At 42.1% G+C, this 23,207-nt stretch overlaps 1 protein-coding gene across 5 annotated transcripts in view; it reads right to left on the bottom strand.

The window, feature by feature from the left end:
• The window catches only part of ARHGEF25 (Rho guanine nucleotide exchange factor 25), a 1,549,554-nt gene that overhangs the window by 522,607 nt on the left and 1,003,740 nt on the right, over positions 1-23,207 (bottom strand). For 4 of the 5 annotated variants that reach the window (XM_044083599.1, XM_044083598.1, XM_044083602.1 and 1 more), the window contains 2 exons: positions 22,249-22,359; positions 21,471-21,509 (listed from right to left, as the gene is read on the bottom strand). In XM_044083599.1, coding sequence (XP_043939534.1) covers positions 21,471-21,509; positions 22,249-22,359 — 150 coding nt within the window. The remainder of the gene's footprint in view (positions 1-21,470; positions 21,510-22,248; positions 22,360-23,207) is intronic. The other variant, XM_044083600.1, reaches the window with a different exon arrangement.

Here is a 23,207-nt window from a genome sequence, read left to right on the forward strand (position 1 = left end):
AGCAGGCACTGAGCCCTGTCGGAAAAGCATGGCTAAAAAAATCTAAGACCGACGGAATTGGGGCTGTGAAGGGGTCCAAACCTTGGGCCTGAGCCCAAATGAAGAATCTCTTCCATTTGCTGGAATAAATCCTTCTGGTGGAAGAATTATGAGATGAAGACAAGATGTGTACCACCTCAGGTGAAAAGGAATGTCGTCTAACTAGTGATGGAAGTGGAGCAGCCAGGCTGTCAACCTGAGGGTTCGCAGGGAGGGATGGAGCTGTCCTGACATGTGAATCAGTAGGTCTGGCACTGGGTCCAGGGTCCAAGGACCATCCACTGTGTACTGCTGAAGAAAGGGGAACCATACTTGTCGAGGCCAGTGTGGAGCAATTAGAATCATCCTGCTTCCCAAGGATATGGCTTTCTGAATCACTCTTGGTAACAGAAGAAACGGAGGGAAAGCATAGATCAGACCGTGGGGCCAATCATGGACTAGAGCATCCCTGGGTGACTCCCCCTGTGGGGGATCAGTGTGAAGTACTTGCTGCATTTGACATTGAGAGGGCTGGCGAAGAGATCACAGCAAGGCTGACTCCACCTATTGAAAATTTGAACCGCCACTCGGTTGTTCAGGGACCACTTGTAAGGCATCAGAATAGCTCTGCTCAGCTTGTCCGCTATCACGTTGGTCTTTCCCAGAATGTGCGTTGCCACTAAAAACTGTTGGGAAGACACTGCCCAATGCCACACTCGCATGGCCTCTCTGCAGAGGGGATAAGACTTGGTTCCCCCCTGCTTGTTCAGGTACCACACCACGGACATGCTGTCCAAGTGAATTGCAATCGTTCCCAGAGGAAGAGAGCTTTGGAGTGCCCGCAACGCTAGTAACACTGCTCTCATCTCTAGAACATTGATGTGCAGGTGTACCTCGTGATCTTGCCACGTGCCTTGGACCGTCCTGCCAAGATAATTCCCCCCCACCCCATCTGGGAGGCATCCATGGTCACCGTGGCCACTGAAGACATAGGAATCAAGCTCCTCCCTTTGTCCAGACTGGTGGAACATAGCCACCAGCGGAGGTCCTGTTTGCACCGTTCCTTGAGAAGTATCAAGTGGGAAAGAGGAAGTTTCTGAAAGGACCATTTGGCTGAAAGGAGCCACTGTAGGATCCGCATGTGTAACCTGGCTAGAGGCACCAGCATGATGGTGGCAGCCATGGATCCCAGGAGCTGGAGAACTAACCTGGCCTGAACTCTCTTGAGGGGCAACAATGCATGAATCTGAGACTGAGACTGCAGCACTCTTATCCTCTCTTGTGGCAGAAAGGCCCGCATTTGAATAGAGTCTAGCTCGGCGCCTATAAAAACAACATGCTGTGAGGGCAGCAAGGCAGACTTTTCCCAGTTCAAGGTAATTCCTAGTTGTTGACAAAATGTAATGGTAGCCTCCCTGGCTTGAATGAGGAGATGCCTGGTGGGGGCGGTGAGAAGCCAGTCGTCCAGATATGGAAACTCCTGGAATCCCCGATGTCTCAGGTGAGCCGTCACCACTGCCAAACACTTGGTAAACACCCTGGGGGCTGTGGTGAGACCAAAGGGCAGAGCATGAAACTGGAAGTGACTGGCTCCCAGCTGGAAGCGTAAGTGACTCCTGGATGCCTTGTCCATCTTGATGTAGTAGTAGGCATCCTTGAGATCGATGGAGCACATCCATACTCCTTTTTCCAGCAAGGGAAAAATGGACTGAAGAGTGACCATTCGGAACTTGGACTTCAGAACGTAGTGATTCAATCGGCTGAGATCCAGAATGGGCCTCAGGTCCCCTGTTCTTTTCGGCTCCAATAAGAGTCTTGAGTAAGTTCCTGATCCGATATGATCTGAAGGGACTGGTTGGATGACTCCTTTTTCTAGCAGCTTTGAAACTTCTAGTGCTGCTTGATCCCGTTGACTGGGTGGAACATCCGGGATTATTTTGACTAGAGGGGGTGTTGATAAAAAGGGGATAGTGTAACCTCCGGTAACTATTCGAAGCACCCAACAATCCTGGATGATGCTTTCCCAGGCTTCTGGATGCAACGAAATTTGGCCCCCGACTGGCTCCAGAACAGCAGAGTCGGGCCACACCTCAGGAACACTAAAAGGAAGACCCGCAAAAGGAATTGCGGTCTCCTGAGTTGCGGGGGCCTCCTCTGCCTCTAGGACGGCGTCTTCCAGAATAATTTCCTCCTCCTCTGTCTCTGGAGGGGGACTCACCTTGAGTGGCAGGGAAAGACTTCTATGACTTCTTGAACCACATTTTCCCTCCTCTCTGAGCCTTGGGGTAAGGCCTAGAAGGAAGAGAGAAACAGGCCCCTACAGCAGATAGGGTCTTCCCCTCCTGTTCGCATCTGGTGAGGGTGTCTTTCACTTTGGTCCCGAAGAGTGAGGACCCATCAAAGGGGGCGTCAGTGAAGGAAGACTTAAAAGCCTCCGCGAAATGATACAGGTGCATCCAGGCTTGCCTTCTGAAAGCTACACCTGAGCTAGCTGCCCTACTCACTCCTTCGGCTCATAGGATATGAGCCTCATGGACGAGTTGACAATGGAACCAAGGGTAGACAACTGGGTGTTAACAGTCTGCGCTACTGCCTCAGGCATGTTACTCATCAGAGTATCTCCTAGCTCCTTAAGGAGATCTCTCTGGAGCTGAGTAAAATGACAAAGATAATTCAGCGGCCGCAAGGTAAAGGTCACTGAAGACAGGGTATGCTTCCCATACTGGTCCATACTCCTGGACTCCTTGTTAGGAGGATGAATGGAAGAAGAAGCCTCAACAACTTCCTGCTGAGTAGCTGCTGCCACCACCAAGGCATCTACGGAAACCCCTTTGGTCAGGAACTCTTTCCCCGGGGGAGCAGAAAGAAACTTATTTGGACATCAGGGCACCGGTTCCATGGAATCAGGGCTCTCCCACACCCTTTGTCAAATCAAATCCAGGAGTTCATCGAAGGGTGGAGACACCCAGGAGGCAGAGGGTTGAGCTCCGAAGGCCTTGAGGAATACCGACTCCTCCTCAGAGGGGGTCTTGGACGGCCAGTTGCCTCTCTACCTCAAGATCTCCAGGATGTCAGAGAAAGAGACATCATCGAAGGACGACTTAGAGGACCACTCTGTCTCCTCGAGGTCGGTATCGGAAGTGAGGGACTCGTCCTGGGAGTCTATGTGCTTCCTCTTGCACAACTTCTTTCTAGGGGGCTCCTCAGGCACCGACACTGAGGGGCCCTCAGAAAGTTGGGGACCGCTCATGGGGGTATCCTCAAACCTTTGAGCTCTGCCATCCATGGATAGGGGGGCATCAGAGGCTCTAGCCAGGGTGTAGGGGGAAGGAGTGACCGATCTGGGTGATGTAACTGACGATCTGACCAGTGCACTCCTCATGGCCATAAAGACAGGTCCCCTCGAATCCGAGGACTGACCCGTCTCCAAGACCACAACCAGAGTCGGGGTTCCCCGAGCTGATGCACTGAGAGGGAGGCTCGGAACCGATAAGAGTCCCGAGGTATCCCCCTCGGGTCTGACTGAGGAAACCCGAGTACCGAAACCAGAGGACGGAACCGACATGGTTGGAGCTGACGTCGGCTCCGATAAACTCGCAAAGGGTATTGGAGCCAACACGAGAACATCACTCAGAGCGGAGCACTCCGGCTCCGACAACACAGGGGTGCTTGGAGGAGGAATCATCGGTACAAGAATAGGGACTGGCTCCGGAGCCGAATGGGTCGGAGCCGAGAACAATTTTGCTAACACCGGAGACTGCAGGAGCCTCTGGACCACCCTATCCACATCCAAATCAGACAGCCTAGAGGATTTGGAGGAAATAGAAGGAGATCGGGATCTCCTACCCGGAGACTCATGCATAACACTGGGTGACCGGCTCTGAGTAGGCTCCAATAATATCGGGGCCGAGGTCGACTCGAGTACAACAGATACCACCTGCGGCCCCGAGGACAAGGGAGCCGAGGAGGCAGTATCCACTTTCAAAACCTTCTCCGGTGGCTCCGAGGAGACAGATGGAGCCAGAGATCTTTTCTTGGCCTTGGAATTCTTAGACTTAGTACTAGAAGAAGAGTCTAAGGACTCCTCAAAAGAAGGCTTAACCAGGCCCTTCAAAATCAGCTTATTTTTTCTTTCCTGCAGTACCCTCGGGCTGAAAGTGTGGCAAAAACTGCAGGACTCTTGCAGGTGAATAGCACCAAGACAATAAACGCAGATAGAATGCCCATCTGTAGTGGACATCTTGTAGCCACATTTTGAGCATTTTTTAAACCCAGGGGGTTTATGCTCTTTCTGCTCTTTAGACATAGTAAATCGCAGCCCACTCAACCGCCAAAAGACACAAGAGGAAGGCGGGAAAAACCAACTACGAACAGCCAAGGAAACTCTAATTTAAACGTTTCTTTGGTGCAGCAAGGAAAATCTAACTACCGACCAAAAAAAAAAAAAACAAACAAACACAAGTTTACACAAAAAACGACACAGGAGAGGACTAGGTCCTCTAATTCAAACGGGCCTAGCCCGCCAAAAAACAGAAGGATACCACAAAAGACACTACTCGCTTACACAGTACACTCACAATGAAGAACTAGCTATTAAAATAGCTTTTTACAAGAAACAGACCGCTAAAGACTTATGAAAAGTTTGAAAAGGGTACTTAGCCACAGCCAAGTGAGACCACGTCCTAACTCTACGAGCGGCAAACGAGATCTGGGGCTAGGGTGAGGTGCATCTTGGGATACTGGATTAGCCCAGCCAATTAGAGACTTCGTGCTAGAGAAATAAGTTGGCCAAGTCAGAGCCGATTCTCGGCTCCGAACCCGTGAGTAAAGAATGTAGGTGAGATAGGACCACATAACATCATCTGTTATGCATGCTAGTGTTTGCATATACAGGGGTTCCATGCCTGGCATTAACCTTGAATACTGCTAGATTAAACAGCTGTATAGGTTCATAGGTAGGTACTAGGCTATCTGCCCGAGGGCATTTATAAGCCTAGCCAGGGTGTGTCAGCTTTCGCCGCTCCATTGATTAATTAACTGATTCTCTGTCAAGCAGAGCCAATGAAGTGATCTCAGGGGTGTATTTTCTGTTACCCATCCACTCGTCAAGGTTTCTCTTGAAGAGTGTTAGTGAGGGGCTCTGCCTGATGTAATTTGGAATTTTGTTCCAAAGCACGGGGAGTCTCTGTGATAGGAATCTATCCCTCCAGCATGTTCTATTTATTGTTGTAGTGAGGTTTAGCTCACTAGAGCACGTGGCTCACAGTGACTTGGATTTCTTTAGGTGGAGCATGTCCATCAATTCTGAGTTGGACATGACTTTGTAAGTCAAGCAGAGATCACCTCTGAGTAAGCGATATGCCACTGAGTACAGCTGGAGCTTTTTCAGTCGGGCTGCATAGGACATATGTTTGAGACCTTTGGTGAGGTACTTTTGTGGTCTTTCCAGCTGTTGGAAGTGTCTTGTGAGGTACATCCCAAATGGGGTATTGTACTCTATGATGGGTCTAATGAGTGACAAGTAGAGGGGCACTATAACCTCTATTTCTAGATGTGAACCCTTTAGTAATTAGATGGGCCACATAGAAGGATTTCCTAACTACTTTGTCAATATGATTGTCAAAGGAGAGATTACTATCTACCTGGGTCCCCAGATCTCTTATTACCTCTTCTGTATTAAGGGGGCTGCCACCTATGTGGTAATTCATGGGTGTTTTGTTTTTCCCAAAAGGGATGACTATGCATTTTTTGGCATTTAGCTTGAGGCCATGACTTTGACACCAGGTGTCCATCTCAGTAAGGCCTTTTTGGAGGATGTCCGTGTCAGCCGGAGAATCAATTATGGCTCCCAGTTTGCAGTCATCTGCGAACTTGGTTAGCCATAGTCCTCCTGTGTTTGCCTGTACTTCTGAGAAGGACAGAGCCTTGTGGGACACCACTTGTGAGTGGTTTAGAGTCGGACCTGGAGCCCAGTATTCTTACCATGTGAGTTCTGTCTGTAAGCCAGTTGGCAACCCATCTCGTGACATAGGGGTTTATGTTCAGACTGGTGAGTTTTTCTGTAATGCCCGAGTGGGGGGTGGTGTCGAAAGCCTTGGTGAGATCAAGATAGGCTGTGTGAACCACCTTTCCCTTGTCTTTGGCCTTGGTGACTGTCTCGAAGAAGTCAACCAGGTTAGTAGGCATGATCTGCCCTTAACAAAAGCCGAACTGGGTCGGGTCAAGTGTTTGGAGGTTCCCAATGTCTTTGTTAATGAATTCCAGGATGATGCGCTCCATAGCCTTGCAGATCAGGCTAGTCAGGCTTATGGGGCAATAGTTACCAGGGTCAGTTGTGGTCCTTCCTTTGTGGAGAGGAATAACTGTTGCTGTGCACCATTCTATGGGCATGTATCCTATGGAGAGGCTGAGGTTGAAGGTTTAGGTGGGGGGGGGGGTTAGTTAGTTCTGTAATTCATGCAAGACGCAGCCGGGGACACCATCTGTTCCCACTGATGCTGTGTTTTTGGCTTTTGAAAGGGCTGTTTTCACCTGTATGTCATTGACTTTTGGGACACTACACTTTTCCGGTATTGTTGTGGGCCCTTTTGGAGGTGAGAGGGGGGTGAAGTTTGCACTGAATCTATCTGACAGGATGTTGGCAATATCAGTAGTTTCAGTATATTTTGTGCTATTTTGCACTAGTTCAGTACATATCTGCGAGTTGAAACTTAGATTCTTAAATAGCTAAAGAAGGCCTTGTGGTTATCTTTTGAATCCTTGGCTATTTTTCTTTCGAAGTTAGCCTTGGATGATTTCATGAGGGACCTCAGTTTCTTACTGATACTGATCAGGGATGTCTTTCCTTCTTGGGATTTGCTTTTTTCTGAACTAGTTTCCTCCTTCTATTTTATAGCCTGTTTATTGCAGGGGTCCACCACACTGGTTTCCTTCTTTTAGAGGAGTGAGTCTTGGTTTTGCTAGGGATGGCACAATTCATGCATACTTGTAGGTGCTCATAGAGTGTATTTGTAAAGGTTTCTGCACCTTGGGCAGCATTATCCTTTAACGTGGGGGCTGTGAAACTTACCGCCTCTGTCTTAAGTAAGGTGAAGTTTGCTTTAGAAAAGTTTTTTACTGTGGTTTCCTTAGTTGGGGGTGGTGGTGGGGTGTGGACATCCAGAGTGATTAGTTTATGGTCTGATCTAACCAGTGACGGGTTGACCTCCGGTGTGGAACACCTGTCGCCCATGTTGGTGATGACCAGGTCCAATATGTTTTAATCTCTGGTAGGGGAGTTTACCAGCTGATCCAGGGCGTTTGAGTTGATGAATTCCAGTAAGCGCTGGGCCTGGAAATTTGTACTCGAGTAGTTTTCCCAGTGAATGGCAGGGTAATTAAAATCGCCCAATATCAGGGTGTTTGGTAGGACCTTCATGTTTTCCAGTGTCTCCAGAAAGGTATGACACATAGTACTTATGTCAGTACCTTGCTTGTTCTTTTGTCATGTGGTGGACGTGTGCAGGGAGGCAGTTGCATGCCTGCTTTTAATGTCTGACACCTTTGGCTTACACAGCTGTGTACTTGTATGCCTGTGTTTGTATGGGAGGACAGTTAGGCAGTTATATGACTGTAGTTAACCTACAGTATTGTTGACTTAAACATCTGTGTTGCGTATGGTACATACATAACTGCAAGTTCATCTTACCTGCTTATGTTTGCATACCTAGAGTGCAGCTATGGCTGCACCTAGCCTTTTGTCATGGTGCTAGCACAACTATGTACAGCACATAGTGTATGTTTCAGTACAGGTTTATGCAACACGGTTATGTTTCTGTGTAGTCTTTGTATTTTGTTCAGTTTCTACATGCATTTCTATGTGGTAGATGCAGGGGTGGGTACACACTATGGTGATGGCTGCTGTTATTCTCATTTGTGACAATTAGACCACTATAACAAACTATCTGCATGGAAGATCAATACACATATACCTTCATCGTGTGTCATTTCCCAAGTCGAATTCTTTTCCCAACCCCCACAGACCAATGTACATTCCATGATCAGTACTGTAACTAGAGTGGGGTAAAAGGGGCGGCTGCCCCAAGCACAGATTGTTAGGGGGCTTGATTGGCAGTGGTCTTCATCTTTGGGTTTAGAGTAGAAGTACGCAGTCTGGAGACTGCTCAGGCACCAAATGATGTAGTTACAACTCTGCTTTTGTTTGTTCTTCAACCATCTTTTTCCCACCAGTACCAAGTCCTCTGTCACAACTGTCCATCTTGTATTCTTTTCATTAACCTCTTATTTCCCCTTCCAATCTATGTCAGACCCTCCCCTGTCAGTAGGGTTTACACAGTATGTCTCTTTGTGCTCCCTTCCCTAGTCAGTTTGTACAATTTCACTTTACTCCTTGACTTTATAAACCAATCACTCTTTTTTCAGAAAATAAAATGGGGATTCAGACATAAAAATGTTGCATATTCTTCCTGGACACCTTCAACTTGAATGTTTCTCCCCACCATTCCTTTTTCTATGCTCTTCTACTTGTTACCCCTTACTCAGTCTTCTTTTTCATCCAATCTCTAGTGGTGGTTCTGCATGCTCAGCCAGTTCTTCCCAGCTATGTCTGGCTGCAACTCATACTACTTATAATGATTTAATATGGTGTTGCCTAAAACTTGGCAATTCAGATAGGTATGGCCCTTTGGCCAAATGTATGCTCGCAGCAAAGCTGCAGTGGGCTACAAAGTCTTTAAGACTATGATAATTATTTGTGATCTGTGGTACCGTGTCATTAACCTGGTCTAGGTACTTTTGGCTCTGTGTAAGAGAGTTTGTAAAAGGGTTGCCATTTGCTACTAAAAGCCATGTCTGTATAGGCTGTTGGTTCTGCTGTCTTTTGTTGAAAACGATAGACAAATCTGATACTCTGGATACCACTACTGTTACTCTACTTAGCAGACTTGCAAAAAGGCAGACTTTGCAGACTGCTCATGTTTTATATATTCAGAATTAATAGATGATTGTCTTTAATAAGCCACGGTGGTGCAGTGGTAGCGTTGTCGCCTCACAGCAAGAGGTTTTCCCGTTCGATTCTTGGCTGTAGCACCTTCTGTGTGGAGTCTGCATGTCCTCCCCACGGTCAAGTGGCGTTTGAAAGACATACGTAAATGGGCGTGCCTTTTGTTGAAGGTTGGGCGTCGAGCTGGCACCTCGACACCGTAAAACTCTACTGCCAATCATTAGTAGACCGTAGTTCCACTGTGGTGACCTCTAACTGGGAAAAGCCGAAAGAAGAAGAAGAATAGTTGATTGTCTTTGTGAAAGCTCTCCACAGCAGTTTACAGATTTTTTGGAATCCATCCCATTAAATTAATATGGCAATTACTGCAGCCACAAAGCAAATGTCAGTCTGTGGGGGGATACCTGGGACACAAAGATTAATCATATAAGTGAATACGAAGACTACTTTACTGATTCACTGCAAATGGCATAATAAAGCTCCTGGGTACACAACTGTACTGTTATCTCTAGTACTTTTAGTGGGTTGTAATGGCACTATAAACAACTTTATGCCCAGCTACTATGTGCATACTGCATGTGATTTTTTTTTTATTACAGAGTTGCATTACAGAATGGGCTTGTCTGTTTGAACTGGTATGTGAGGCACCATGCACACAGTTATACAAGATACTGCATTTGTACGAGCTCTGCCAAAACTTCAAAGATTTTTACATCTGAAGTTATTAATATTTATTTCTTTTTTTGCCTCTAAAGATCTCAGAATTTCTACTGTTTTGTAGAAGTCAGAGGGCACAGAATGCTGAAGATTAAAAAAAAATCACCCCAAAAAGAATCAGGGCCTGTTGATGGCACTGGGAGCCTCAGAGGGTACTAGTCACCAGACAAAAGACAACAAATGAGACCCACACAGTGCTGCAAGAATGAAGATGCAAAATCATGGGGCAAATTATACCAGGTTTCAAATTCTGCTTTTAAAGAACCGGACACAGTTTGAGACTTGGAGCGCCATGTCAGGAGGCTAGAAATAACTGGCTTAAAAGTCGATCAAAAATAATATGACTGACACTGTCCTCAAAAAGTGAAGTTTTGTCAGTGATAAGAAACTTCATGCCCCTGCCTTGATGCAGACCCAAAGGGAATATAATCAGCTTTGAAGCAAGGACAAACCCCAACCCCAGTGAAGGTGTTACAGCAGCATGTCCAGGTGCTACAGAGTGAGTTTTACTCAAGGAAATGGCAAGTGCATGAATGAAGGGTACTGCAGCAAGTATAAACAGAGTAGGACAAACCTGGAATTACTTAAGTTGTTGAGGTACTGCAGGATTCACTGGATATTAGCATCATAAGGTATATATAAGGTGAACATTTGTCCGTGAGGCAGACTAGCACATTCTCACCAAACTGTTGCTGCTGTGCCAAAGAGGAGGACTGACTCACTGCTGCTCTTTTCTGAACTAGCAAAAGACAGCGAACTGAAGAGGAAAGAACCAATTGTGCCATACAATTGCTTTCCCATATCTGGTACAGCTATACAGAGAAACTTGGATTTTTAGTGATTTAAAAAGCTGAAAAAACAAACAACTATATATTTAGTAACCATTTTTGCTCTTTGTCTATATAAACTGAAAGTACTTATTACACAGTTCTTTTACTTACATAAAAATGATCATGTGGGGCATTGTTCCTCTACTACTGGAAAATGTTTGCCCTTTCTGCAGCATTATTTTTACATCACATTATAAGCACCCTTCTACCGATACAAAGTTAATTTTAAACTATCGCAAGTAGTGATCCGTGTTTGTTATGTACAGAAAACAGACAATATTCTTTAAGTCACCAGCACAAGCTTGGAAAAATTGCAGTCACTTTTGTGTTCTTAAAGTATACTATATTCCCATATTCTGTTTCCACTGGTGTGGTTTCTAATGTTCCTCTTGTATGTCATTTACTTCTTATACATAAACTGCCAAAAAATAAAACAAGCTGCAAAAAGTATTCAGGTTTCTAGTCTGTTATTTTATGCACCTGGTGATTCCTGAAACTCATGGAGCTGAGATAGGAAAAATGTGAGTTTGACTGCAGAGCATATTAAAAAGTATGCAAGTTCTGACCAAATACTTTTCATTGTTTGTCTTGCATAGCTAAGTGATGCTCTCTATATCCAATCTGTGTCCCAGAGGACAAAATAATTAGGATTCGGGACATAAATGGTTAGTGTTTACATAAAAAAGGGAAAACAAAAACATAGCAAGCGCTATACAGACTAGTATCTCCTTCATCAGCACAGTCCTGCTCTGATGACCTTTCATGGAGATTATGTTTCTGTTTCTTTCCTCTAGGTTGTGTTTCTTAAGTGGCACCCACTAGAAACATATGTACATTTTCAAAAAAAACAAACAAACCATAAAGCTGAACTAAAAGTATATTGGAGCACAGCAGCAGATGCACTACATACACAGGAAAAATAAAATGTCTGTATACCCTCATTTCAGATTAGAATTTTCTTAGTATTTTGGCTTTTCCCGGTTAGGGGTCGCCACAGCGGAACTCCGGTCCGCTCATGACTGGCAGTAGATTTTTATGGTGCCAAGTTGCCAGCCCGACACCCAACCTTCAAAGAAGGCATGCCTATTCACGCTCGCACCTACCTACTCAACCGCAGGGAGGACATGCAGACTCCACACAGAAGGCACTCCAGCCGAGAATCGAATGGGAGAACCTCTGTGAGGCGACAACGCTAACCGCTGCACCACCATGGCCTAGAATCCCTTAAGAGTAGTTTTACTACATTCTAGATTATACAATCTTCCTAGATTATCTTGCAAAAGTACAGCAAGACAGGTCAACATTTTATTCAAGGAAATAAGTAATATTTATTTACTTCCATTTGCTAACCAGTCCATTTGAGCAAAAGCTTGTGTTCAATTGAGACCCAGTAAGCTTCAACAGATATAACAATACAAAAAATGGTTTCCTTTCTTTCTTTATACATTTCACAATAAGGACTACATAGTCAATTTAAGAAAATTACAGTTATGATACAATACAAAGCTGCAGTAGATGTAGACATACAAATTCTATAGTATTTGCAGTGTTGCTTTTGTCTTAGTGTATCAAATTAGCTACCTGGTAACTAGCCGCTTGATGTGATAACTATAAGAAAGACCATCAGAGCTGGATCTGCTCAGAGAAGGCAGAGAGAGGAGCTGTGTTTGGAAGGTACGAAACAAACAGGCGATTAACTGACAGTGTGAGTCATGAGGAACAGTGAGACAGAGAAAAAAAAACTTCAGAGGTTGCTATAACTGTTGTGACAGCGTCCAAATGTTTGATGTTTGCAAATTCAGTGCAGCTGGGCATGTTTAGGGAGGTGATTCTGTCAGGGGATATAGGAAAGTGGGAGGGGACTACAACGAGGGAGCCCATGCACCCTGGGAGGGAAGCCAAGGAATCCTGCTGTTCACTGTCTCTAGTATGAAAACATAGACAACAGAGGAGGAGAAAGAGACATTCAAAATTAGTACTAATGCATACTTTACTTACACATTTATTTCTGTTTTCTTGAATGGGTAAGCCCTACTGAATCATCACCATTTCTGAGGGGGAGACCTGAGCAACACTGAATTCAATGTACAAATTACTACAGATAAACTACAAGATTAACACGTAAAATTGAAAACACACAACACTGAGAACAAACATTTTTACAGTATATCATTTCAGGCTGTGTTTTAAAATTATCAGTATTGCTTTATTTCAGATATGCAGAGGGAGTACTTCTTGTATATCACAGTGCTTTAAAGTTTGAAGTTGTTCCATATGTTGCAACACAAGAGCTAAAACTGAGATAACCTGAGCACTGTATATTTAAAATATGTTTGTCTGAAACTAACAAAAGGTGAAAGGCAAGTATTTTTTTTTTTGTGCAAAGATAACTATTTCTCTTCAGGGATGACTGACTGGCTTCAGTATACCTTTATAGGCTGGTTCTTTTATACCCCTGTCGCACTGACGTCAGGGAAGAAGCGACGACAACCGACGCCGGACCTAGACTTTGGAATTCGGCCGACCGAGGACCAGCCTGACGGCAGGAGAACCCATCTGTTATGACTGCAGCTGTATGCATGATGAACATCTTTATGGTTATCTAACCAACTCTGTTTTGTGGAAATTATTAAGATTTAAAATTATAACCTAGCAGGAAGTAAAGGAGTCAGGACTTCACCTAATGCAAAGGAGGGATTTTTTTAGAGGCAGTAATAAATGAATATTTCTCAGTGATGACTCACAGAAGTTACATCTCTGGAATATATATTTAAGTTTGCCTACAATAAGTTGGTGAATGTATAGTGTTTGCATCTCTCTTTCAAAGAAAGAGACTGCTTTTCATTCACAACTGGATCATTTTAAGAGTGTACAGTAATTTTAACCTTTATATGCCACACTACTCTGGATCGTCACAACAAATTACCACAAAAGTGGGAAAGGGCTGTGGCAGTGAAAGGTAATACTTTTTTAAAAAGTATTCACTCCATATGGTATATTACAATCATGTGCAATCCTCATTCATGGTGCACCATATCTCATCAGTGGTTGACTATTTCATTTCCAACTCGACCCCTGTCTCCCCAGTGGCTTACCTTTGAATTCACTCTCTCCCTCTTCATGGTATGATTTTTCACTCTTGCAATATTATAATGCATCTTTCCTTTGCTTTTTTCACTCCCCCCCCTTTCCTCATTCTAGTCAATTTCTGTCATCTTTTCCCCATGTCCTGAAACTTTGTGTATGACACATGCTACTGCACTGTTTTTGTCCCTCTAGTTTTGAGTGATGATGGTTTTAACTTCGATACTCAGCACTCTGACACTCTGATAATGCTCACTTCTCTTTCTTTCCAGGTGCTGCCCTCTTTTTTAACACCCTATATACAGAATTCCTAAACATGTTTTGCTTCCTTTTGAATGTCTCTCCAAATCTCTTGCGCCTGCTTCTAGACTTCATCTGCCAACCCACAGTGCCAGAACATGTGTATCATTCCTGTCTCATACTCCCAACACCTTCAGCAGTAGCTATTTTCCCTCCTGCCTTACTTTACCAATCTCATGTAGGTTAGATACCACCTATGCAGTATTCTCAGGCTTTGATCTCCAACTCCATGTACTTTCTTCATGTTTCTCCCTGCTTGAATTGTCTTCTGGCAGTATCCTGCAACTCCCTTTCATCTTTCCTCCTTTTCCAATTCTTTCACATTTTATGTTCCTCAACATTGTTTCTCATTTTCCTTAATACTTCATAGGTTTGTTTGGTCTTTTGCCTCCTTAACTTCTTCCACTTCCACCAGGAAGCCGACCTCTTTCCATTGGCCCTTCTTTCCTGCCTGATCCCTTTTCATGTTGCTCTCCGTATTATGTTTCCAGGTCTCTCTGACTACCAAGTAGTTCTCCAGCTTAGGCTCCAGTATTAATTCTCCAAACCAATATACAAATCTGCCATCATCATCCCCTCTCCGGACAATATCCCTTACTTTTTTCCAATTTCCTCTTGTTTTTTTGTATGTTCTCTTTCTCAACATGTTTGCAACATACTAGTCTATGTACTTTGGGAATGCCATTTCTTTTAACTTACCTATTCCCCCTTTCCTTTTCCCATTTTCATTATCACAGTCTTCTTGTTGTTTCACCTGAGTCCCATCATTTCCCTAACCTTCTCAAATGTCTCATTACTGCAGCCACATACTCTGACGTTAACTTGCAGTCATCTGCATATAACACAAACCAATATATCATCCTTCCATTTCTTTATGGATTGCTAAAATGTGACTGACTTCCACTGCCAGCTCCTTGATCATGCACGTGAACAGTACTGGGGATAGGGGACATCCATATCTGGTCCCCCTCCCTTTCTATCTATTCTTCTTCCCACAGACACTGCTCATTTATGGGTATTTCAATTTCTGGATACTGAAATATGGCCTGTATCCAAAGTATGGACTTCTTCTATAACTGCTTTTGCTGCAGCGCCTTCCCTTTGGAACTTCCACCTCACCATATCAAAGGCCTTGTGCAGGCCAAAGAGCACAATCACACCTTTCTCTTCCTGCTTCTGTTCCTCATTGTGCTTAAATTCCAGCAGGTCACACTAATTTTTCAGTCTTCCTTCCCTTCACAAAGCCATTTCAACCTGCTTGTGTTGTTTTGGGCAATATTTCAACCAGTCTTCCTGCCAGTACCTCTAACAAAATATTGATGTCTGTTAATCAAAGAAATAGGTCTATAATTTCCCACTTTCTCCCTTTCTCCTCCACCTTTAGATATCATGGTTATCCTGTCCCTCTTCATACATTTAGGCATTTTGCCTGAAAGCTGTATTCTCTTGTATTTCTCCTGCAGGGCCTTCCCCATTTGTAGAATTTTAGGAGGAAACCATCAGGGTCTCCGGCTTTCCTTATCTCATCCCTTGTCACCTCTGCATTCATCTTGTCTCTGCTCACCTTCCAGTAGATTTCCCTCTAATTATTTACCCAGTTCCATTATGATACTTCTGTCCCTTCCTGTTGTTTGTAAAACTCCCTGTAATATTCTCTAAATCCCCAATTATCATGCCCTCTTCTAAATGTTATCCTCCCTACCCCCTCTCTGCTTCTTTTTCTGTTTCTTGTCCAGATTTTCCCTCCCCCACTTTCCACCAGTAGTATCTCCAGTACCCTTGTTCTTTGATTTGTAGCACCTCTATCCCTGCTTCCTTCTGAGCCACCTCTACCTGTAACTACCCTTTGTTCTTTCCTTCTGGATGCTGGCACTGACCTCAATCCCATCCCATCCCACTGTACTGACTACTTTACTAGTCCATGCAGTGTATCCTGATCCTCTATCTCCTTCCATTTATAGTCAGCCCACATCCTTACCATTGGTTTATGCTCAGCCACACCAACCATAAATTCCTTTGCTGCATGATCTGATACATCTCTGTCCTCTATTTGGATCTCTTCCATGTTTCCAAGTGTGATTTCCTTTTCTAAGATCTTTCCTAACCTATTAACTGTACTAAAATGTTTCTTATGGTAAAGAGAATAAAGACTCACCAAATGAAGCCTTCTGTCAACTACCCTGCCACTAAATGGCCAGAAGAACAAATAGAGATGATGATGGCAGCCCAAGCATTTACTAAGGAGAGGTTTTTCAGTCTTCTTTGCTTTCTGAGTAAGCCTTCAAAGTCAGAAACTGACCACAGAGGACTTAGGTGTTTTTCATATAGCTTTATTTTGTATCAGAATGAGCATGTTTGCCTAAGGCATCCTTTGAGGGATATATAAATGTTTTTATTTCATGACAAGTTTGGTAAATGGATTCATAGGTAAGTACTAGGCTAGCTGCATTTGTGGGCCATTTTAAGCCTAGCCAATTTCCCTCCTAAGTAAGAATAAAACCTTGTACCATCTGGCTGCGAGGCACACACCCTAACCATTATGCCAGCTCCCAACCACTAAATGCACAGAGGACAAACTTTATAACAAAACATAGCACTTAATATTGCAGACCTAGTTGCTTTACTAAGCCATACTACAGATTATTTTCATGAGATAAAGAAATACATTTAAAACTATAATACCCGATGGGAAACAAATACTGACTCTACTGATACTTGTCTATGTTAATATTTTAAATGATTGTGGATACAATATTTTCCCCATTCATAAACAATAATATTAAATCTGCTATACACTCCTTTAAAATAAATAAGGCTCTTTAACCTGATGCCTTAACTGCAAAATGTTACTTATGTTCGTTAAATGAGTTGGCTTCTCCTTTCTTATGCTTTTTAATTTCTTGGAAATACCGAACAGGACTCTGTCAGATTCCATAATACTTGCTTTCATTGCTCTTTTTAAAAGGTTGATAAACAAAGCGTGTATAGTTCACATTGCAGGCTGTTGTTAGCGCTAAGTAAAGATTGTGCATTAATAAAAGTAAATGATACCAGAGTATTCAACTTATTGGAGAAAAAAACAACTATTCTTTCTTAAACATGCACACTGCTGCCCAAAACTAAACAATGTAAACAATCTTCTGGTTACAGTCCCACTGCCAAAATGTATCTTGGTATACAAATACGTCATACATGGTTTCAGTAAGTGATACAATACCCTCACACTAATGTATAAATCACTAATCACATTTTTGTCCTCAGTACCCTGTCATAGTATGATTTGGAGGATTCTGCAATAAAATATTTTCCCTTATATCTAAAGCAAAGGACCTTTTCAGTCAGCCATGACAACTCTAAAGCTGAGAATGACACTCCGCAAGAACACTTCCCACAGACATCAGTCTCGGGACACTTACTATTTTTCTTCTTTACAAATAACCCGCCAGTTGAGCTTCCTTCCATTAAGTGCACATTTTACACAGACAACATTATGATTCTCAACTCCAACTCCTCCATCATGAGGTTCCAAAATAACCATTACTTAAGTGCAATCTGTAACAAATCTTTGGCATTGCTACTTGGTATACATCAAAAACTGTTACCTAACCAAACAATAAAGATAAATGACTCACAAAGAAATCCCATTTCGGACTGTCATTGAGCAGAGAAACCGAAGGTTATTCTTAGAACAGTTGACACTCAACCTACACAGAACATTAGCTGACAGAATTCAAGGTCAACTAAAATTCACTTCCATATTCATACATCTTAATAACTGAAGCAGGAACAAACATACTAATACTGGTGCTTATACAAAGCTAGAATACTGTCTTCCTGTTAGAAAAACACTAAATTCATCTATAATGCAAAAATGCACTCTCTGAGCAGAAGGGAACACCAAACGGCTGCTAGTTCTAGCCAGGGCCTCCCAAACTTAAAGTTAGGACCGCCACCTTTGAAAGCATTAGAATCCAGACCTAAAGTCACACCTCATGCTCCTCCAATTTTCCTGCCTACTCTGCCCCTTGGTTTATCTTTTCAATACCTAAAGAATCCCACTTTATAACACTGACGGTCATAACAGCTTGTCATTTTAGAATCTTGAATTTTTTTCACTTAACACATTATGTTGAAACAGTTCTTTACAGAAACTGCCATCTGAATTAGTGAAATTAAAATTTCCAGTATAGTCTCCAATTGCAAACAGAAAACTGGAGTTTGTAAAGTAATTTCTGGACTACTGGATCAGCATCGTTCTCTGGATAATCTAGAAAACAAAACCGGTAGGTGACAATCCTACTTAAGTTCATTCACATTTAAACTCCTACAGCGTGCCCCCCATCTTCCATAAGACACAGAAATCACACAAGTAGTATACACCCTTAGTTTAACCAACACAGAGGCTGACTCCACTGAACAATCTACAATTTATCAAAGCTGTTGGGGAGAAATCCTTTTCTAAGGCTGCACCATTAGCATGGAACATCCTGTCTTAAGACATAACGAAACAGAAGGGTCAGCCCAAGTTCTGAAATAATTTAACTGACCATCTAAAAAAAGAATACAAATATATTGGTACATACAACAATAAGTAAACTCTCCCCAAAAATATTTATCCATGCTAGCAGGTAACTAGCATCCACTTACCTCCACTGTTAACAGCTAATGTTAGACTTGTAACCCATGTTACTCTGCCGAACCAAATAACACAATGAAAACACCAGGTCCGGTCACACGAAGCAGTCATTGAAGGTAGCCACTCACATTAATATACCAAGTAATACGACAGGATCCACAAGTAGGAAATTAGTAGAGTTCTTTATTGCACAAATACACACTGATTTAGCGCTTTTTTTCCCAAACAGGAAACTTCATCAGAATCTGCTAATGTTAACATTAAGTCTTCTAGTTCTTATATGCAACCTCTATTATATAAAGAATATCTCAGTTTTGTACCTAACTGTATGTGAAAGTATACATCAAAATGTACTGTGCTCCTGGTTATTTATAAATATGTAAAATTTGTGTGTTTAAACTGTTTGAAACCTGAACTTGCACTAACACCAAATTCTTAACATTTGTTTTTAGATTTCATGTTAGCTTTGTGTAAAAGCCATATAGCTCAAATAATGGCTGAAAAGGGTCACTTGACCAGCCCACCTATCTGGTGAACAAAATAAAAATACAACAAAATAATTATTTTTTCAGGACCCCTCCCCCTTTAAAATTGAGAGAATGTGAATTCCGAGTCCTCATAATTACAAAAAGTGAATTATTTCTGATTGCTAATATTGCCCTTATTCTAATATGCAGTGAAACCAGAGCTAATATGCTTAGAGGCAAGGGGGTCAGATGGCAAAGCCCCTACAAGGACGATACAGGGAATTACAGGTAATATTGCCACCTCTGCAGAACAAGACACACCAGCATTTCTACCTATCAAAACTCTCAGCCTAACAGTCTCCCAGTTTTGATTGCTGGGGCATTTCAGCCATCCATAAGACTATTCAAGGTCAACAAGGCCCTTTAGTTTACATGTGCATGGACTGAACACTTAACTGATGCAACTTACTATCTTTTTACCTTAATTAAACTCAGTACTTCCAAAACATTAGACATTATTTTTAACTGGTCCTTCATGTTTCAGGTCATAGCACATTCCTAAAGCACATATTCAAATAATGCAAAAATATACATATATATATATATATATATATATATATATATATATATATATATATGGTTTACATGCATTTGGTCGCGCGACCGAAGGTCGATCTGTCGTAATGCCAAACCTAAATGTTGAATCTCGTATGCCCGAATGCTCAGAATGTAGCGCGCAATGTCGAATTCGAAATTCTCGATTGCACAACTGCCGCAACAAGTGCTACCATGGGTCGAGGAGGGGGGGATAGTAGCCTGGCCGGCGTTCGGTAATCTCGGGTTCCACATCCGCAGATTTGACATTCCGCGATCCTGGGGTTCTGCTGTCGACACATTCGCGTATCGGTTGTTCGCGCAAATGCATGTATACCTATATATATGTGTGTGTGTGTGTGTGTGTGTGTGTGTGTGTGTGTGTGTGTATCTATATATATATATACATATATAATATACATGTTTACCTATGGCAGGGCTACAATTAACAATGCAGTTACAAGAAAAATACATTTAACTATTGGAGCATGCCACAACTGTCAATTGTGAGCAATCCCTTTTAATGGCCTTTAATCCTTTAATATCACACCTACAATATGTCTTTTCTGATATTCTTATTAGTTCAACTTCATGTCGCAATTGTTTACACAAATGACTTACTTCTCATAAGTAATCATTTAAACGGATGAAACAAATATCTTGCAGGTATTTAAAAGGGCTCAGACCAGTACTGGCCTTTTATAAGTTTCATTAAATCCATGTAATTAGGTTTTCCTCATCCTTGTATATTTAGCTGAAATTATAATCATTATAGAAAGGTTTATTCTTTTGCTTGTCATCTTTCTCTTACAGAATTTGTTTATTATTTTTAATATTCATTGGATAAATGTAATACAAACACATCTTTTACATTTTTGCCTTACAAAGATTTTCCTAAAATTTCCACCTGTCAGCTGTATTTCCAACTTCTTCTTCTTTCGGCTTTTCTTGGTTAGGGGTCGCCACAGCGGATCACATGTCCTCATGATTGGCAGTGGAGTTTTACGGTGTCGAGTTGCCAGCCCGGCGTCCAACCTTCCACAGAAGGCACACACATGCACTCACACCTAGGGCCAATTTAGAGTGTCCAATCCACCTACAGCATGTCTTTGGGATATGGGAGGAAACCCACACGACCACAGGGAGGACATGCAGACTCCGCACAGAAGTACCCCAGCCAAGGATTGAACCAGGGAACCTCTTGCTGTGAGGTGACAGTGCTAACCACTGCACCACCGTGGTAGGAACTCTTGCCAAAAAATCAGGTTTTTGCAAGTGCTGGTCATGTATTTGATTAATTCTCTGTTCCCACATAGTTATGAAGCATATTTTCCAAACTGCATACAGTTTTGCTTCAGTTTTGCACATTTAGTAAAGTTACACTGTCAGACTAACTGGCAATCACAGAGGTATGAATGCAATGATTAGCAGATAAGTCAGTGCAATGAACAAAATCTTCTTTACGTTGCATCACAGAACAAGTGCACACAGCCTAAAAGGCCCAAGCCTTCATTTTTTAATAATATAAAAATAATGGGACTATTCCATCAGATGCTTTTTTGTGTTAGTTAAAATGTGTATCTTTTTTGCCTTCAATATAATAACTTTGTGGGTATGAACAATAACTTGATTCAGGAAAAATAGGTTACTCCAATACACATAACAGCTATTCTGCTTTTTACTGTTCTCATCACTTTAGTATAATTAGGCTAGATCTCTAGTGTTTACCTAGTGTAAAAGTTTCACTAAATCAACAAACGCTAAAGCAACAAGTCCTCTAACATAACTTTTAACATGTTTAGAATGTTTTTATAGTTGCTTACCTGGTGCATTAAGCATGTTATTTGCTGTTTCTTCAAAGTCTAAAAATAAAAGCACAGTTTGGATAAACTAACATTAATTATTACTTAGCTACTGAAGTCAAACCCAAGTGCTTTCATCAACTAAACTGTTTTCAAGATCTGATGACTTCTTTAGGTCAATGCTGATTCATGAGTAACAGTGTTTCTTAACTGTTTTTTTAAATCAACAGTGTCCCATGTATGAAATGCACTTAAAAAAGTAACCTGACTAGTTAGCCACGGTATGTAATGCATATCTAAAGTAAGTCCTCACACACAAAAACTATATAATTCAAAAACTGTCATTTCATAACTGTTACCCCCTTCATAGTGGCATCCAGCTTACATTCCTGGCAATACTTCAGCTATATATCTGTAGTTGTTCCTAGTAATGACCCCACACAAATGATATATGGTGTTGCTGTTCTAAGGTTGGAGGTGTGTGTATGTTATATATCATCAAAGTATAGGCGCCACTAAAAATACAGTGATGGCATTTCTGCTATGACTATTACCAGTGGACTTTCTGTAACTACATTATGTTTCTTACTTTTGCCTGTTTTGTAGTTAAAACACAGGTATTGAAGACATTAGTTTGTTCAGTGAACTGCACCTTGAATGGTACATTTACCCACTGACACCCTCACCTTGAGTATGTCATACCATCAGCACTGAATAGTAACCCACCATGGCTCTTGAACTCAGATCCATACCAACTGCTCTGTCTGTCCACAGATGATATCGGCACAAACATTCTTACCGTGGACTGCTGTTCGATGCTCTCGCTCTGCAGAAGCTCGGTGAAAAATGAGGGCTCTGCACTACTATCGCCACTGTATAGCCTACTGGTAGATATACTGTCCTTCCATTCCTGCAGTCGTCACAAGCAGAAAAAGATAGTGTGAGAAAAAACAAGCATTAATACACGCCATCTCACCTGGCAACAAATAAAATTCCTTAAGGCATAGGTCTTAACTGTCCCCAATTTTTTTATGAAATGTCCCAAATGTTGCCTCATATTCTTACTCTGCCTCTCTTAAATTTTTTAATTTTTCTGATAAATCAATAAGGATTACAATTAGTCAACATGACAGAATTACAGTTTCATATGAAGTATTCAGAAAATGCATGCTGATGTGAAACTTGCTGTTCCACTAACTTAGGTGAATTAGAGTAATATTTTAGAAATTGTTTTGAACTTGAGCCTTTATTCCCCCATATTTTTGGTTTTGTCCAGAATTCTTGAGTAAACTAGTTCAGAGGTATGCCTTAAGGCAGTATAACAAAGGAGTCTCCAGGATAAGATTCAACTTTTTCATACTCCAACAATGGTTTAATAATTCTCTCAAAAAAAAAATCAAATGGTTTAGAAAAGAACTGTACTGATCCATACATAAGTGACTTTCTATATGCATGAGATACTTCAGTTGTTGCTTTTCTTCTATGGACCTGACATACCAGTAACACAGCACATTTCTGAATTCCGTTATCTGGTTCACAACTATTGTTTAACATCCTACAGCATAACTCTGCAAGCAACAACTACATACAACTGCATTATGCTATCCAGTCATTCCATGTTACATAAGTGCCTGTTTTTCAACAGCTTTTTTAATACAGCAATCAGGCCTCTTACTGGAGTATATTAGACAGATTTAATCTCAAAATAATACTAATTATCTTTGCACATAATTTAGAAAAGCAGTGATTATGCTGCAG

This window comes from Protopterus annectens, chromosome 9.part0, assembly GCF_019279795.1.
Source record: "Protopterus annectens isolate FY-2018-M chromosome 9.part0, PAN1.0, whole genome shotgun sequence".
Classification (NCBI taxonomy): Eukaryota; Metazoa; Chordata; order Ceratodontiformes; family Protopteridae; genus Protopterus; species Protopterus annectens.